General features: G+C 43.5%; 1 protein-coding gene across 5 annotated transcripts in view; it reads right to left on the reverse strand.

Annotated features, from left to right (window-relative positions):
• Positions 1-12,886: 12,886 nt before the first annotated feature.
• RPS6KC1 (ribosomal protein S6 kinase C1) overlaps positions 12,887-19,756 on the reverse strand; it is an 85,986-nt gene continuing 79,116 nt past the window's right edge. For all 5 annotated transcript variants that reach the window (XM_085054841.1, XM_085054839.1, XM_085054840.1 and 2 more), the window contains 3 exons: positions 19,459-19,541; positions 18,650-18,745; positions 12,887-15,539 (listed from right to left, as the gene is read on the reverse strand). In XM_085054841.1, the coding sequence (XP_084910967.1) occupies positions 15,429-15,539; positions 18,650-18,745; positions 19,459-19,541 (290 nt within the window). In that variant the 3' untranslated portion in view covers positions 12,887-15,428. The remainder of the gene's footprint in view (positions 15,540-18,649; positions 18,746-19,458; positions 19,542-19,756) is intronic.

Below are 19,756 nucleotides of genomic sequence, written 5' to 3' on the forward strand. Positions count from 1 at the left end.
TGATACCAAGCTCGGGCTCACCTGCATTTTTCTTTCTGATGAGTAACACTGTTGTCCTGTTAATTACCAGATATTTTAAAGCAATGATTAATGCTTTTAAAATATGTAATAATAGAATTAATAGAATATATTTCTAATGTATCCATGTAGGATGCAAAGGAACTTGCTCATTCATGCAGAGCTTCCAGAAAGCCAAAACACCAAGCTGCATGACTACAACTGCTCTGAAAGCCTTGTTGTCCTCACTTATCTGTGCTGGGAGGTGCTTCTGCCCTCTTCATTAGCACAGGGTGACTCTCCTACCACACAAATCACTGTGGAGCTGAGCCTGGGAGCCAGCGCTCCAGGCAAAAGACAGCATTTCTAGTTAAGCACAGCATCAAATGGGCTTGTGCAATCCACAGTCACAAAATCCCCTTAAAACCAAGACATTAATGGGATTTTAAAAACAATAAATAAATATTTAAAACCCAATAAATTTTAACAACAGTTGAAGCAGATCTAGTTAAAGCTGTTCTAGTAAACAAAGGTAAGACGGGTATAATCTTTTGCATTTCAAAGCCAAGTCTGAAACTAATTGGACTTTGCAGGGAACTCCACCTACAAGAAAGTTATGTCACAGTTCTTTATTATAGAGATGCAATTCTCAGGCAGGCCTAGTGCTGAAAAACAGTGAACAGCAGGCAGTCAAGTCAGTGAGTAGTGATTTTATTTCAGAACACCTATGTTTCTATATGGCACCTAAAGCTGAGGAAACAGCAGCATCACTAGTGGTGTGTGTTTGCCGTGACATGCAGGGGGGAAAGAGCAGGTGTGCCTGAAGCCTTCAGTCTCGTGTTACAGAAGTGGCTCTGCCTCACCAGCAAGGACCAGACCAGTCCACAGTTCTAAACTTGTCCTTCTGTGACAGAGAATAATGCTGTCCTTTCTCACAAAATTCAGGGAGCTTCAGCAGGATTAGATAAGCTTTAAGGTTTTGCTTTAGGAAAAGCTCTTCTAAACCAAGGAAGCCTAATTATGAGACCTGAGTCTGCTACACAGAGCTCTTGTACCAGAAATGATGTGAGGGCCAATTGCCAGGACTAAACATTTACTGCATCAACAGGTGTTACATGTTATGCATCAATGAGGTGTACATCACCGAAACATAAAGACCCAGCAAGCCAACAGCACAGCTATCAACCAGAACAACACAGCCATAAAATCCTAATTAGCCTCATACATGTGTTATGGACATTTTTATTTATTGACTTGGTCAAATTAACAGGCAGCAGCATTTATTTTTAATGATAGCCTTGAAATCAGCCCAGGAAGAAAGTTAGCATTAGTGTTCAGAATACTGCATGCCATCCACATTTTTCCAGATAAATGTATATTTTAAAATAATAATTAAATATTGTCACCCTAATTAAGTTACTTTGAGCAGGTGAGAGAAATCCTATTCTCAGTCAGTGAAAATCTTGTTTGTTCTATTGTCAAGCTGTACAGGAAAACTACCCAGCAGGAGAACCTCAGCAAGCTCCATGGTTTTAAATGTGCACTTAATTTAGGTGAAAGATAACCTATGTCTATAAAGATTTGTGTTGGTTACCACAGAGTGGAAGATTCCTGTGAAGCAGACAAGATGTAATTGCCAGTAAACATTAGGGCTAGCTTGGCCACACAATAGTTACAAAGCAGGAGGGAATATCTTGGTGAATTTATTATTAGAGTGGGGAATTTCGACAGTCACCCTAATCGCTCTTTGAGACCGGTAAAGAGAAGAGAACTGGGCAGCAGCACAGTTATCAACTGGGTTAGAAAAAGCACACAAAGCAAAGGAGAATGAAGAACATTTCATAAGGTATTTTAAACAGGTTTATATTTGGATGAAGATATTAGGAGTTTTTGGAAATTAGGCACTTGTGGAAATTAAATCATTCCTTCATGCATTTAAAAGGTACTCACTAGAAGTGCCTTCGCAAACCAGACTGCCCATTTTAAAAGTTCTGGTTTACCCACCTTAAACAAGAATATTCCATAAATTACAAAGAAAGACTGGGAAATTATCTGTGTGTAATAGCTGAACCAAGCAATTTGCATATTTTCATGAATTACTGTAATGTGCTCTGCTTGTTGGTAATTTCTCTTGTATACAAAGGATCACAGTTGCAAAAACTACCCACATCCCATGTTCAAAAGCAATTCAGGAGTCTAATTTCATAGTCCAAAATGCTGAGACACTTAAAAATTACTAGTTGAAATCATTGTTCACTAGTTCAGTGGTTGAAATCATTGCACTAGAAAGTTTTGCTCTAAACACTGCTCAGTGGCCTAGATACAGGCTGAAAATTGGAGGAAGAGGAAAGCACTGTTAGAGGTTCCTTGGTGCTTTTGACTTGGCATTCACACATTTGCATGCAGATAAACCCAACACAATCTATTAAAAAAAAACAATCAAAACAAAAGAACTAGAAAAATCTGTTTTCTCAGAAAAAATTTGTTTTTTTCAGGGAAGAAAAGGCCTTAGGGTTACCTGAGAAAGAGTTTCCAGAGCAAATTTATTTTTTTAAAAAAAAAGGTGATGAACGACCCACAGTGAAGGTGGGAGAAGGATCCAATTTCTGCCCACAAGGGAGAACAGTGAGGGCAGGGTGGGCATCTTGGGCTGCAAAAGCAGGCACAGGATAGGGCATAGGCAGGCAGGGCAGCTGCCTGTGGCTCCTGGCCAGTCTCAGCCTCTGCAGGGTCTCTGAGAGGGGCTGAATTATTGTGCCCAGGGAGCCCCCCCCATCCTAGCCAAGTCAGGAGACATTTTTATATCCTTTCTTCAAGTGATAGAAATATCGGGGGGGAGGGCAAAAAATAGGGGAGGGGAGAAAGGGAGGCAGTTTCCAGTATTTGTCATTATTATAGGTTATATATACAGGAAGAAAGTTAATTAAGCTTTAAAAAATCCATCACACATCAATGGGTGCATTTTAATGAGTACAAAAAGTTGAGGTGTTTACTGCCAATTAAAATGGTTTTTAAATAAGCATTAATTAACACGGAAATTCAGAAGAAAGTTATACCTTGTCAAAGAAAGGCCAGTGCAGTCTATGCCCACTTCTGCTCCCATTCATACTCAGATAGTAATTACCACCAACCCTATATTTTCCATAATAATGAGGAGAGGCTGTCATGGCTGTCAAACAAAAACAAAACAAAAAATAAAGGTACTGCAAAAAAATACCCTTAATCTGAAGTAAACTTTTTTTTTTTTAGTGCCAGAGCCGCAGGAGACGGCAGTGTGGAGGAAGGCAGCGAGCAGGGCAGTCAGGCAGCCATGCCAGGGGCAGCTGCACGCACATGGCTCCTTCTTGGGGAGCAGAGACTTTGGAGCACAGGAGGAAGCCTCCCCAGATGGTCCAGCTGAAGAAAGACTGGAAAAAAAGCCGAGGAACAAACAGTTGTTTCATCCCTAGCACAGTAACTCGTGGAGGAGCTGATTCCCTTGTGAAAGCCAGAGGAGTTGTTTTTTTCCACAAACAAGTGCTGACAGACTCACTCCATGCTTCCCAAAGTCAGGTCAAAGCAACCACTGCAAATAAGTTCAGCTTGCACATGCACTTCAAGCTGGTGCAACTGGTGACATGGAAAATGGTATGATTGTCACTTTTGTCACTTCTCCATTCTTGAAGGATTTCTTAATAATTGTCAGGAGTTTCAGTTCTACTTCAGCTAGTGTCAAACCCTTAGCAGAGAGCAAAGGAAGTGAGTTCTCCCATTGTTAGTGAGGTAAACATTTAAATATCTTAGGAAAACCTTCCTTCCCTCAAACGCATCTTAGGCACAGAATAAGGTTTTCAAACTGCCTTATTGAGAATGGTTTCTCTCCTCACTTCCCCAGCTGTGGACAGATTAAAACTGCACTACCTTTTCAGCCAAGAGAAGAGGCAGGTCCCATTCCCAGTAGCCTAACAAATTTTAGACATATATTTGGTGTAGTGCTTTTAAAGTTAATTAAAAAAAAAACCAAACAAAAAAACACTAAGAAAAGAAGGATGTAGATATGCACAGACTCCTGTTCCTGACCCTTGGCATGTCACTCAGACAGTGTGCAGCCTCTCTACAGAGTACATAGCTTGTGTCTATCAGGGAGTATCTGGGAGCCTTTTTCCTACTCTGCGTCCACAGGCAATATCTGCAGTGAAATATAAAAGGAGAGCATTAAAGGCCATGGAAGTTTTGTTGAACTTAGCTGGACAGGGCCTTCAGATCTTGCACTAATCTTTCTAACATATCTTATGGGGCTACAGGGGAATATTTTATTACTAGAAATAGTTGAGTGATTACTTCAGAGAAAGGACGGACGTAACACAAAAGAGTTTCCAAGTGCCGACAGGAAGGAGTGTTGCTCATGCGAAATTCCACATTAGGTGTTAAAAAAATAATAAAAAAACCCACCGGCCCTTGTGATGTCTGAACTCCCTGACACTGATATATGGACAGGGGAACAGAGGAGGAAAAAGACAGGGAGAGCAAAGCAAATACACTGGGATGCTTACGAGCAGAATACAGGAGCCAAGTGTCACAAGTTGACCCTTTGTGTTTGCACTGAAATTTGACCACTCCAGACAAAATTCCCTTAGTGGTTTTTACCTGGTTTGAGTTTGGTTGATAATGGCTATTCTTACAGTATTGTAACATTTACTGCCGTTTAATCAAGATTTCAGAGAAGTAGTTACAATTTTAATGCCTAAAAAAACCACTGTAACACATTTATGTTTTCCTTAGATGGATTTGACCCAGCTCTGATTAAGGGCTGGAATAAATAAGCATTGTGCATACAGTGGCACACCAGGAACACAGCTTGCTTTGTAACAAATGAGCTGCACACATCCAAGGAAAACACTCTCTCCATGATGACTGCAGAAAAGCCCTGTGGTATTGCATGCTAGAAAATCTCTCAGACTTCCTGAAGCAAAGCTGCCCAGTGCTCAGGGTGGATGGGCTATCCATCATCCTCTGGGACTCCCACTGCAGCAACACCTGGGCAGCAGCGCAGGGGGGTTTCATCATTCAGAAGCAAGGAAAACAAGAAAGTTGTGGTGGATATAAATAATCTACACCTTTCTTGTTAGGGTGAGTGTGGCACTGGGCTGGGAAGCATCTGGTATATATCAAGCACGTGAAGAGAGACAGAAGAGCTCAGTCCCAGCAGGACCAGTGGTACCAAACATTGTGGATTCAGCCCCATTTTTTCAGGCCCTCTGATGTGAGGCCATTTGCACTGTCAGTTCTCTGTGGCTGAGGATGTTCCCTCCTTTAGGCTTGCACGTGGGTTGTATGAGACTGCAACATAATTACAACACAGTCGTTTCTCAGTGAACACAGAGCAGGATTTTTTTCTTTTATCCATCAGACTTTTGGTCTGGTGTCCTTCTCCAGCTGGTCCAATTCACACTTATTGGAATGAGGACCATACCAGCCCCACTACAGGCAGGTATTCTTGGTGCTTTGGGTTTTACATAACAAAAAAAAGTTAGCCTCCAGCCAAAAATCCTGTTTAAAAGAACCAACGGGAACAACAGTCATAATACCAACAGCAGGCTTAATAGGGAGAGACCTGAAGAAACCCGATTTGTTTTCAGTCATGTTCTGGAAGCTCTACTGACCCTGCTCTGAAGGTGGACTTGGAATTCAACTGATGGTGTCAGAGCTCTGTAGTTAGTCTCTTAAAATGATGAAAGATGAAGGACAGAAAAAGTTTTTTGTTGAAAAAGGCCTCTAGCTGAAGGTTGACTTACCCTCTAAGCCAAAAGTGCTTCTTTCTTCCAAAGCTCCTAATCTAGTTCATGGTATTGGGATTTTTTAAATATTTCTCATTCATCTGAAAATATTTTAATAGCCACATAAACTTGTACAGCTCTCGAGCCTCAACATACAAGCTATAGGTATGTACTTAAAAGAAGGGAACATGCCTTTAACATGTTAGAATGGAATGAAAGCCAATATATCCACAGCAAACCACCCTTTTGGTGGTTAGGAGTCAAGACAGAACCAAGTCCCCTTAGAAAAAGAATGAAAAATAAATGAAAGTCAAAACTGCTGTCATGTGAATGATAAAAACAACATTCGAGGAATTACTTGGTTGTAAATGGAACCCCCTCAGGAAGTACATATATGGAGAGACAAGGAGGAGGTGGTATTCCCTTGAAAGTAGTGTAGGAGCTGTCCAGACTTGTAAGGCTTTGAGTGAGGCTGCCTAGTCTAGCCAATACACAAAGCTGTGCCATACTCCTAGGACTATTTTATGCTGCCTTTTTTTTAGTTAAATCAATGAAAAAAAACTTACCTGTACTCTGAAATCAGTGGAAAGCTGATTTCTTTGCATGCTGATCTTTGCAGCCTCATCAGACACAGCTGGCCAGGTTAAGTGTCCTTCCATAGGGTACAAACATCATCACACAAGTGTGACTCTCAATATAACCAATGTCTTGCACCGACACCAGTGCTTAAAAAAAATGGAAACATCAGACAATGTTGGCTTTCCCTGCACTTGCCAGGAAACTGATAAAAAGTCTCAAAACCCAGCAGCCCCGCCAGGTTCAGCTCCATCAGTAATTACAGCCATAGGACAGATAGCTTGCCTGTACCAACCACTTCAGGCATGCACAGCATTATTCATGATCCTGAAAGAAATGCACATCTCCTTCACTGCCACATAAATATACAGTGACCTATTCGCTAAAAACCAACGTGACAGTTTACTTTTTTTGCACAACTGGACAAAAGGTTCCCATTTCAGTGAGGCCTTCTCTTTTGGTCACCCCTCAATAATGCACTTTTTGATTAAAAAATCACACACTAGAAATATTTTGAAAGGATTAAAGAGATGCACACTGTAAAGAGGGTCCAAAGAAAATCTCAAAAGATATCTTTCTTTTTTTCCCATTGACTGCGTGGCAGGAGCCCTGATTTACACCGCTCAACCTATTTAAGTGACAAAGGTCAACAGAAAATTTCCAAAACGGAAACAAATCTTTAATTTTAGATACAACATTTCCAGAGATGAGGCCAACAATGTGACAAGATAGTATGCTGGTATGAAGGTGGATATTATTGTGAAATGGATGGGAGGTCAAAAAGCCACCCCCTGAGCTACGGACAGGAGGTGACCAGTAGCACGAGTTCCATATCCCTGTGCCAGAAAAGCCAAACCAAAACACAAATCCTCACGTGTTTTCACACACATGCTGCAAACCAAGGTGTGGGACTCCTAAAGGGGCTGTGCCAGAGCTGGTGTCACATCGCAGACAGGACCTAAGGTCTGCCAAGAGAGCTGCTACCTCCATCGTAAAGACAGCTTGCCAGATTTTTATTATTTGAAAACCAAAAATTACATACTTTCTAGAGAAAAAAAAAAAGAAAAAAAAAGAGGGAAAAAAGAGAAAAATCTAATTGACATAACCAAAAAAAAAAAGAGTACTGTATTTCCAAGAGGGTCTAAATAAAAAGACACCCTGAGAACCTCACGTGAAACAGCTCTCAGCACTTAGAGGTTTCTCATGCATTGTATTGTAAAACAGCAGCTCGTTCTTTTCAGAGCAGCAGAGGTAAGAGCACACAAATGATTAAACAAGCAGGTTTAACTATCTTGCACTGACGAGGAATTTGTCAACATGGGCTGGGTATTTATGCAGCTCTGCAGCAAATACTGTATGGCTGCAGGAGTCAAACATCTGTCTGTCAATAAAGCTATTCTCCTCGCTGGAACATAATAGCACAGACTCAACATGACCCTCAGAGGCCTCTTTAAGCTGCCTGGCTGTCTCCTCCTTCCCCATCCCTCCAGAGTCCTTCACCAGCAAGCTCTGAATTAAAAGGGAGAGGAAAAAAAATAAAGAAAGTATTGGAGCCTTTTCTATCCATCTTAATATTAAAAGTGACTTAACCCTGGGCAAGTCAGTCTGCACGCGCAATCCCGAGCTAAAGCAAAGTTAGGGAAAGACAGCTTTGATTCACCACACGTGAAGGGCTACTGACAATCCTTTTTAATAGAGCTTGCAACATTAATGTAGCCAGAGCCACATGTGACACCCATTAGGGCCAGGGAGAGCTCCCACGCATATATTTCAAGGAAGCAGTAGATTCCCCGGTCCCAGAAGCTGTCTTCATTACAAAAGTCTAATGCATTTTTTATTATTCAGCCTTCAGTGGAAATGTCACCTTTCTAAAGCAAGCTGTTATCGTGTGTTTCCCATGCCAAACACATGGCCTCTAAGGAGAGGGTTTTATCTCTACATTTTTAGTGATTTGTATTTCTCTTTCAAGGAGCTCCATGCCTTAAGGCACCTGAAACGCTCACAGCACAAGAAGGTGAGGTTACACGAGATGCTGCCGAAAAGGACAAAAAAACCTGGGGCCGGGAGCCGGCGCAGCTTCCAACGGTAGCTGCCCTACCCAATAATTCACCTCCTTTAGCAGATTTAATTATTATCCCTTCTCTTGGTTGGGACCACATCCTCAAAGAAGCAGGGCGCCCACCAAGCGCCGCCACCGCCGCCTGACAGCACAGCCAGCACCACTGCCCGGCGCCTGCCAACCAGCCAGATGCTGCCACATATTGGCATCTGGGGCCTGGAAAAGCAACTGCGGGCTCCGTTTGGCGGCGAATCCTGACCCCGACAACTGAAGGAGACAAAAGGAAGATAGACGGGAGAGGGGGGCGGAAATCTCTCTTGACAATTTCACTGGTAAAGATTTAGACAAAAACCTATTGTTTCATTGCTCTCCAAATGAATAAGTTTCAGGGAGGAGAAGAAAAAAAACCCACCCGGCATTTTCTAAATGCTGTCAGAGTCCAGGGTGCAAGGACAAGGGATTATTTATGAAAAGAAATAATGAGGAAACCAGATGCCTGCCTTTCTCAGCCCTCTGTGCTCCAGTCACCCTAACGGGGCATGTGCAACCCTGCTTATCAAAGACTTCTCAGCCTTAAAACGCAGGGCAGGCTCTCACTAACTCTTCCCATCTCTGCCACCATGCAAAATGCCCTCCCTGTTTTACAGGGAGGCCCCCACAGTAAATCAGAGGCACAGCAAAGGCTGAGGGAAAAGACTTGCAGACCTCATGCCAGCCAGGGACAGTAATTGGACAGCCATATTAACTGCACCCACCAGAATGGCAAATAAATTAAACCAAAACAACATTAAAAAAAAAAAAACACCAAAAAAACCAACAACAAACAACCAAATGACAAAAAACGAAACAAACAAAAAAATCCCCACGCTTATTTCACTAACACCAGGACTGAATCTACATGGGTGTGCTTAGAGTGGGAAAACAAACAAGCTTTCTATACCTGTTTCCATTAAATTGGCTCCTCTGTGTAATTGAAGGGTAAGCTCCTGACCCCAGCAAAGTCAATGGGAAAACTCCCAGTGATGTTAATGGGGCTGGGACTTCACACTGTGCAGTTACTTTACCCTAGAAAGGTGATTAACCCAGGACTCTGCAGAATCACAGAGCACCTGCCGAGGGGCCTGTGAGGAGCCTGAGGAGCCAGAGCAGCCAGGGTCCTTCTCAGGGGAACTCCCTTCTCATCTCACCCTGCTGTGTTTGCTGGGGCTGGCAGGAGCTGGCCGCAGAGGAGTTCTCTGAGGGCAAGGAAGGCGTGAGGCTGGAAAGAATGGAGACCAAGGCAGCAGAGTAGCAAATTTTAAAATCTGAAGAAAGGATATGTGCCACTTGGCTCATGATCCATGCTGTTGAAGTAGCTCTTCTCCATGCCTGGTTTGTAAAGGAAGATTATGAGCTGGAAAATGTCAGACTGCAGAGCACAAGCAAGACCCCAAGTGGAGCAGAGCTGGCCAGCACCGTGCTCTAAATCATGGCACACGACAGGTCCCTCTCATGGATGCTCCTTCCTCGTTATCCCACCCCTGCACGAGGTGCCATAAAACTCTCGTTACTCACACGCTGCTGGGGGAACCAATTTCCTAACACTTTTACAACCCCTGTGCTTTCACTTTTTGGGAGTAATCCTCTCTCTTTGCTTCACCAGTGTATGGGGATAACAGCTGCATCTAATAATCCGCTCCTGTGTCCCAGCATTTTGGGGCAGCATTTCAGAATCAAGGGCACAGAAAGGGCAAGAAAATCGGTGACCAAGACTGAAGGATGTTACACAGGACATGGATGGAGAGAGCTGAGCAAACCTAGAAAATACCCTGGAAATAAACAGCTCAGTTCATGGAAGGAAATGGGAGAAACTGGCACAAGTAAAGCTGTACCAAAGCAAAACCAAGGCAAGGCAAAAAGGCAAAAGGCAAAAAGGCAAAAAGCAAAAAGATGTTAGTAAGGCTCTGCTGAGAAGGACCACTGACCCCAACATCTGCTTGTTCCTTGTCTGCTCCATCTTTGTCCAGCTCCACCACTTGCCAGCAGCCTAGTCTAGCTTATTGCCCCCAGAAGGACTTTTCCCAAACTTGCCAACCTTACGATCTCAACAGCAAAGCGTAAAGGCGACCACCCACAGCCTACCCAAGATGACACCAATTCCCCGCTGCCCACAGTCGCATGCCTCCCCAGCCCTCCTGCGCATCACAGAGCCACTGCAGTCCTCTGGCAGCAGCTCTAATCCCTCCTGATGGGTCCCTGAGCCAAGAAGATGGAGACAGAGCTGCCTTTGGAGAAGGAGAGCCTCTGATCTGCCAAGAGACAGTGAGGTCCTGTTGGGGCAGCACATCAAGCTGTCACCCGCTGCCAGGAGTCTGGAGCATCCTCTCTGCTGTACCCTGATTAGCCTCCTCTGCCCAGCAGCAGGGGTGCAGGAGATTTCACCACACAGCACTAGCAGGCGGTGGGATCACTTCCACCGCTTTGCCACTCACAAGTTGGGATTTTCTTGAGGACACTGCTACCTTTGGGCCAGGGCTCCCCAGCTCTGCTCATGCAGATGGCTCGGGCAGCAACCAGCCCTCCACCGGCCCCGCGGCACAGCAGCCAGCCCTGCTCTGCCAGTCTCAACCACTGCTGCCAGCAGCAGCTGCTCGGCACCTTTTAAGCAAGTCCCATTTCCCCTCTGGGAGTTGGCTCTGCCACCCCTTCCCAAACGGCAGCTGGAGCCACATGAGGCACCCAGTCCTGGGGGCTGCCTGAGCCCCTCACGCACACCCCATGGCCTCGCTGGGGCTGCCGGCATCCCCCCTGCTGCTCGGCCCAGTCTCCCTCACTCCCCCACCTCACCCCACACCCATTCCCCAAGCAGGAGCTACACCCCAGCCTGGTGACCTTGCCACAGCCCTCGTCCCCCTGCAGCACCATGTGACACCCACAGCGGGTACAGCCCTGCAGGCACAACCATACAGAAAGTCCACCGTCACCAGGGTGGCCAAAGCCCCAGATCTGATCCTCACTATGCCCCAACCTACCCTTTGTTGGTGGGCACACACCGAACAACCAGGATTGATGAATGCGCCACAAACCACTGCAGAGCAGAGCCTTCAGGGAAGCCTGGGCCACCACAGCACTCTGAGGGAAACAACAGGCCCTGGCTAAACGAAGGGCCTCTCCAGCAGCATCTCCAGCAATCTCTCAAGGACACCACTCAGTGAGGGCAGCAGCCCTGAGGGAGAGCAGCACCGACGTGAGGGAACAGGCCGCAGAGGCGAGGGAATGGGCAACACTCAACAGAGCGCTGCTGCAGGCAAACAAATCCTACCCACCAGACTTCTTGGGGCCTGCAAAAAGCTGTGGGGCTCTGATTTGAAAGCCACAGGTGGCTTGAGGTGCACAGAGCTGAGGGCCAGGGCCCAGAGATGCTGCTGACTGGAGGAGGACACTGGGGTGCTCAGCCACAGGATGGCACATGCCAGGGCTGGGGAAATGGCCCCTCACACAGAGCATGGGAGCAGGCAGCAGCCAAGAGCCACAGTGCTCATCTCACAGCAAAGCCCTCACAGAAAGCACAAGCCCAAAGAAATCAACAAATGTACTCTGTCATTTTATTGCTAAAATCCCTATCATAAATCTCACCGCAGAGGAAGTTTCTGTTTCTCCAGCTTCCTACTCAGTGTCCTTGAGAAAACAAATGACACCACTCAAAAAAAAAAAAAATCCCGTAGTGGTTTACTTCGCACTTCCCTGTACCTTGTTATGCTGAGTGCTTCATTTAGAGAGGGCTGACCTCCCCAGCCTTCTTCATCCCAGTGCCCTTCGCTGCAGGGACACACCAAGGAACAGGTTAGCACTGGAGAGAGGAGCCGGGTGGATGTTCCAGCGCGGGTAACCCTGCCAACTCAGCATCCCAAAGGTGCGCCGAGAGTCAGCGTGACAGTGACTGCTGTCTGCGAGGTGATTTTCACAGGAGACACAGGAGCTGTGCTACAAGAACAGAAGCTGTGAATACAGCCATTCAAAGTTATGCCCCTTGTATGTCATGAGATGCAGTTTCTCCTGTAGGTCCGAGCAGGGGCCCAGGCTCACCTCACAGCAAGCCTTCAAACATTTTGTACCCCAGTTTTTCTTAGTAGAACACATAATATTACAGGGTGGTTCCACAGGGTGCAGTGAATTACCACTTTGAGATGCCTAAAGTGCGTCATCTGCCTTACCTGAGCACCCACAGGAGAATAGGAAAATCTATGTTTATTTTAGTGAGTTTTGCATAGACTGTCGCTAATTCCTGTGGAAAAAAAGACACTGATTTGTTTTGCTATTAGCCATTAAATGTAACAGAAGGAAGTGGGAATGAACAGTCATCAAAATGGAGATGGGCATCACAGGGCTTCGTAAGAGGCACCAGAAAGAAAGTATCTGGAGCATTTCAAGTCATTAAAGCCAAGGACAAAAAGCACTGTGCAGGTGAGAAGGTCAGTCTTCAAGAATAAATGTAAACTTCAGAAAGGCGAGGTCTGAATTAGGCTTGAAATGTTTTGTTTATTAAAGAAAGACATGTAAACACCAATACAACATAATACATGTTCAAGGGGAAAAAAAATAAAGAGAAGCAGGTTTGGTTTTGTGTAATTAACTCCAGACTGTGCTTCCCTTGACAAAACAATTATCTGAGTCAGTGGTAATGTTACAAAAACTTGTAGCATCTCAAAGGCTCATTTCTGGCAAGTCATATTGCCAAATGCCCCATTCCCTCCACTCTCCATGATCTAGATTTCCTCACTACTAACATACTTGGAAAAAAAATATTTTGGTGTCATTAACTGAACCGAATGCTTTGCAGTGAGAGTGACTGATCATGTAGTTTCTGCCAGAACAGGGTTTTCCTTCTGCTGCTCACAGAGACCAGCTTGTGCTCCTGTGCCACCTTATCCTGCCTTTGCTTGCAGCCAGCACACAGGCACAACCTGAACAAGAGAGCATTTCAAAGTAACACGGAAAAGACTTTTTTGTACAGTTATCACCAGGCAAATGCAAGGGGACAGATCAACACAGGCAGTGGCATTATCTGGTGGCTGGGCTAGAGAGCCCCAGGGAGGGAGTCAGGTGGCTGAGGGGAGGGAGGCTTTCCTTGAGCATCGAGCCCTCTCCAAAGTCACAGCCAGGGCAGTGCTGGAAGGAAGCTCGGGATCAGCTTGGTCTCTGCATTAGAGATTTCCGACCCGCTCGGCACAGGAAGTTGTTCCTGTGGCTCACCTGAGGGAGTTCCTGTTATGAAGCCAGAGGGTGGTGGGTTGAAAGGCAGTTTCTGAAAGTGATGTAATCTTGGACGGCACTGGGTAGGCAGTGATACTGGTGACCTGGTTACAACCTGCAGTGTTGTGACAGCCCCTCTGCTGGCCTGGTGATCACAAGAAAGGGAAAAAAAAAAAAAAAAAAAAAAAAAGAGGGGAGTGGAATAATTTAAAAAGGAAAAATAAGTTTCCAGATTTCCTTTGTTTAAGTGAAGCATTTTCCTTTTCCACTTTATTTGAATACACTGACCTGGTGTCTAACAGATGGAGACTGTACAGATGCACTTTTGGGAGTGCCCATAAAATACACTGCTAAAATACAAATGGAAGGATACTTTTTTTTTTTTTTTTTGAGTTGTAAATTCAATAATCGTTGCTGTCACCTCACTCTCCCAAAGGAATTTGCCCTTTGTTCTCCGGATAAAGCTGGGCAGAAGAAGAAAAAGAGGGGGAAAAAAGAATGCAAGCGAAGGGAACATTTAGGAAAAAACCCACAGATCCATAATCTGTACGCTGCAGTGTACAGCATTTGTACATTGGGAACTTATACAGGCATGGCTGCTTAGCAGCAACAGCAGCACTCAGCAAAATATTCTGCATGTCTTATATTCTTCTCCCATTCTCCAGACGCTTCTAGCAAACAAACAGGTCAGCTAATTGGCTCCTGCCCAAGTCTTACCCACCAGGGTTTGCTCAGAGATGTCACTTAGTCATTTGGCATGAGCAAATCCCAGGCTTCTTCCTGTTCATGCAACAGAGTGGGTGAAGGCTTTCTTTGATTTATTAAGACTATTAACAAACAAACAGGGGAGTTCAGAAGCTTCCTCAAGCACAAGAACACAAGCAGAAAGGTTTTTTTCCTGAAGTACCAGCTAAAAATAGGACACTTAGAGGAAGGAAAGTTCATTAAGTGATAAAGCAGTGGCTGCAGCGATGAGAGAAGAGTTTTTCCTTTTTTATCTATATATTCATTTAGTGTTGTGTGTTCTTGCTCCTTATTAGAGTGCTAAAGCTGTGTTTATCTGGCTGAGGAAAATACTTCCCTTTCTGCAGTGACTTTAACACGTAGCTCATCAAATACAACAGAGTCAAGAGTTTTAAACAGACATTGCCAGCCAACAAAGTACAATATTTGACAGCATTATTTGCCTTTTATATGCTCTTTCCAGAATGGGAAATGATATGCTATTTTCAAGACACATTCCACAGTATTATGCAACAGCTTTCTTAATTTTTAATGGATATATTATTTTAATGTGTCAACTTTTGCATAAAGCATTTTAGTATTTTATTTAGGTTTTTTTTTTAGCATATACCATTAATAAATTATTTGCTTCTTCCTTCCCCACCCTCCCCCAAAAGCTGCACTTAGCATAGGGAAATGGTCTAATGACACAATAAAAAAATAGTCTCAACTGGCACTGTCTATAGACACTTCCATCACCAGACAAAGCACCAAGAGGACATTCCTGCTCCTGCTTAGCTGACAAGCTGGCAGTGCCAAACATGCTGCCCAGGAGTTGCCTCACAAAGCTCCCTCTGATGAAAGGGCTCACACACACATAGCAACCAGCTGTGGTAAAAATAAGCCAGCACCCTGTACAAACAGTGATTCCTGTTAAAAGTGTTCACTTTTGGCTCCTTTGCTCCAGCATCCTTTAGCCATTACGTCCAAGTGGTTTGAGACATCCAAAGGAAGCGAGTCAGGGTGCTCCTGTGCCAGAGAAACTTGTCCAGTTGACCTGAGTTTGTTCAGAGGGCAGGAGTCTCTCATCTCTGCAGATCTGCCCATTCTATAAGGGCAAAAAATGGATGAGATTTGATGTCTTCAACACCAGCAACGCCAGCACCAAGACGCTCTGCAGGATTAAACTGCAAAAGCTTGACATAAAAGAAAAACACACATGATTCAGTGAGTAAGAACAAAAACAACTGCTTAAAAGTTCCAGAAAGGTCTAAGGTAAGGGACATCCTACCGTTTTCCTGCTCTATGAATTACTTTCAAGAGTGCAAAAGCATACTTGAAATTCCTAAAATCCAGTAAATGGAAGAAGACTCTCCTTTCCTTGAGTCTCAGTCTTACAGTCTTCAGAGACTACTGATCACAGCATGCAATTCCCTGAAGCACTGCACACTGGGACTTCATTTTAAGTGTAACCTCATTTTAAAAAGAGACAGCAGCAGCCAGAGCCTGCATCAGTAGAACTCTGGACGCTGCGTTTGCTTCATGTTAACCTTTGCTCACACCACTGTGTTATGGCTACATCAGGGATAGTGGTCTGTAACTTTCCGTTTCATAAATTGTGAGCTGGTCCTAAAATATCAGGATAACATAGCCAGCTCTCCATTTCCTAAAAAAAAAAAAAAAAAGTTTTAAAGAGTCCTACAAATGGCTTAAAACTAAAAAAGCAAAACCCCAGTGAAAGAAACAAAACAGTGTAATGGCTTCATGGAAATTTCCTGAAATTCAGTACCTCGTTTGCTTTTTAGTTGTACATCACATGCTGAATTCATGTGAAAAGGAAATCACAATATTTACATCTGTTTAAAGATACCAATCCATATAAAAGGGAATGCAAAGGTAAACTCCAAAGAGACTAATAAAGACACACAAACATATTTTGCAGTTTTCAAGAACTGTTTATACTCTATTCAATTACAGTCAGTACAAAGGCACGATCTCTTGCTTGCTTTTTCTGCAACAGCTAATAGGATAACTTCTCCCAGTTGTCACTTGGAAAAATGTGTATTCATATCTTGATGCAGTCAACATCTAAGTGAGTCTACATCCATAAACATAGGAATTTACACATTTTAAGATGGCTCTGCTATTTGCAGTCATAGTGTCACATAGTAAAAGTAGCTTGCTGACAGTGAATGGTGCTGCTCTGGTATCTCCCACAAGCCAGCACACACAGACGCAGCCAGGGTGTCTCTGCCTTCCCCTGAAATACAAGTAGCACCAGCACAGGGAAAGCAAGAGTGGTCACTTATTTTCTGGAGTTGGCCCAGGAGAACTTTAATCTTAGGAAACTAATGTAACACAAACTGCAACAGATACCTATTGAAAAGTCACATTGCATATTTTTGGTAGTAAAACTTGAAGGTTCCTGGAAAAAAAACCCTGAATGCAAAATACCAAACCAACATCAAAAACAACTTTATCTTTCACCAGAAATAAACAGATCTCTGTTTTCCTAGATGCTGGCTAAATGAAGAAGATGTTTACAATGAAGTCACCTGGACTGGGAGCCACAGCAGGAGACAACGCCTGACACAATTTTCTGTATAGCTGAACACTGATCCCGGAGAGTTATTCTGTGATGTTTTGACCTGTTTACCCTTGGCAGTGGGGGGAAGGAAAGTCGCAATGACAAATTGCTATCCATGCCAAGAGAGCTCTCTTCCTTTTCCTGACAAGGCTTCCTCAACAATGAATGGCAGCTTCCTTGGATAGTCACACAACAAAAATGTGATTTACTGCTTCATATAGCCAAACCTCCACCAGATAAGTCACCACCCTACACTAGACAGATTGACCTAACAGGCACTGGGGAGACTGTTCTCTGAACAGATATGGCCTTGTAGCACAGCTGTGAGTGGCAGAAATACACTTACCACTTAATCCACCAGTGGCAAAAGAGACATTCTTTGGCATATGTGAAAATAGATAATACATTAGTCTACAACAAAAAACAATCCTACACTGGCAGGGACATGTGGACTGGACGACTTCATTTGTCTTTTAGTCTTAATGGAAGGAATTCCCTTCATTAAGTGTAGTTTTCCTTTCCCTCAGCCATTTCTGTGTTATAGCATCTGTGGGTGACAGTAAAAATTTGCTACCATCCAACTACATATATGCAGATTATATAAAAATGGAATTTTTCTTCAGTCATTTCCCTTTGTACCTTTGCCAGAAATACACAGACACGTGCTTTCACCTTCAGTGACTTCATGTCACCTAGTCAAAATAGGTGGTGTCCAAACATACAGTTCCATTTCCACTAATAATTTCACAGTAACAGCACAGAAATCAATCTGTCACTGGGTCTTTTCACTCACTGAATTTTCAAAATCTGTTTCCTTTGTTTTCTTCAAGAACTACTTTTTCCACTCTGCTCTATTTAAAACTACATCCAAGTGATGCCATTATTTATGCATCCACTAGCAAGGCCCTCTTCAAAGCTGAACAGCACGGTTCACATGTATCACTTATTCTTCTCACGTGGAACAGGTCAGATCTAGGCACCACTTCCACAATTACGTCAAAATTAACTAGAAGGAAGATGGCATTAACTGAATTTCAAGACAATGTACTAAGTTATGACGACCTAAAGCTAAGAGTAAACTAAAACCATCGAACAATACTATTCCCAGTAATTTTAAAATGGTGTATCACTCTGGAAGCTTGTCTATATGTTACAGTTTGCCTTTTGATACTTTGATACTTTGCTAAGATACTGCTTATCTTCTGACTACAAAAGTCATTGGATTCACCATTTAAAGTACTCTTTAACAAATGGCATCCAGAAGGTTTCCTGGAGGAGAGCTACAGACTTTCAACCACAGCAGGGTCATAACTTCTAATCAGTGTGCTTCAGGTTTCATAGTACTTTGAGCTATCTTGCTGAATTGGTATCAGCAGTTTTTAGTTTAATTCTTTACAAATGTTTCCATGAACATTTAGGGCAGAATTCCTAAAATGTTCAGGTATCACCAGCAGGAGTTTCCAAAGCATTTCCCAAACTTGTTCTTTGAACGAATGGCAAAGCAGTCCAGTTTTCTACAAACACAGTCGGCAGCAGAAGTCAGTTTCCAGATGCAACAAGACAACTGGGCAAAATTCATCAGTGCTGACAAAAGAGCCATCCACATTCCTATCAGCAGCCTTCTGGTTTTACATTTACTTCAGCAGAACAAGTCAGGTAGATAAGTATTTGTCCCATCCACACATGTACACAGAGAAAACAAATTCTCCCCTCACCTACCTGCTGAATCAGTGATCTGGCCTCCTTCGATACATGGTCTGGTATACTCAAAGAAGTGTGAGTGTTTATTCCTGATGGATGGCACTCAACCAGAGACTGGAGAAAAAAAGGAAAAAAGAAAAGAAAATCAAAACAAGCAGGCACATTTATTAATTTCAAAATTGCAGTGTTGGATTATCTCCTAATACCCATGCAAATTTAACATAGAAAGCTAAAATTCAGTGCTTCCTAATGTGAAGTATTGATTCTGGGACAAATGTCTACAGGTGCTAATGACCTCCCTGAGATACAGTTTTAGAACACTTACATATTAAAACTTCTGTTCTATTGCTCAAATTTGAAGAGCCTGGGAATTCAGTGGACTTTGCTTTCTTTGTGCAGAGCTGTCAACCAATCACCAGTTTGATTTGGCCGAGCACTCTTTTGTCTCAAAATACTGAATTAATGTGTAACAGCAACATATGGCTTCTACACAGTCCCAGGAAATAATACTGAAATTATTAGGGCAAAAGTTTTGTACATGTACAGATGGGATGTTAGAGAACTTGGATTCCACTGTAGTTAAGAGGGCAGCATAGTTTTGGGGTTTTTTCAGTCCTTAGTTTGGTACAGCTTTATTAAGTTGTTCTGCTGAAGGTTGAGCATGTTTTGTTTCTCTGGTCCCATGCAGACTAAGCAAATTGAGAGTACTCAGGCTGGCAATGCTCATCTGACAAAGACAATCAAGAGAATCACAACTGGACACACCACTGGTGAGAAACTGCCAGCCAAGAAGTCACTTCTATCGAGTCACCTGCCCCCAGCCCTACCTTGCCAGTGAGAAGTTCGAAAAGAATGGCACCCAGGCTCCACCAGTCACAGGCTTCTGTCTCTTCTAGGATAGCACCAACCTCTAAACATGAGACATTTCAATTAATATTAAAAAGGTCAGTTACACCTTCAAAATTAACATATATTTACAAGGTGACTGTTTAATGCTGACAGAACATATACTAAATACCACAGAGCTTTCATTATGCCTGCAATTTAGTTAGCCCTTTAGCCACCTACAGATTGCATTGTTCAAACACAGCAACACTATACATTTCATGCATAATTTGTCTTTTC

Source organism: Lichenostomus cassidix, chromosome 3, assembly GCF_008360975.1.
Source record: "Lichenostomus cassidix isolate B80296 chromosome 3, HeHo_3.0, whole genome shotgun sequence".
NCBI lineage: Eukaryota > Metazoa > Chordata > Aves > Passeriformes > Meliphagidae > Lichenostomus > Lichenostomus cassidix.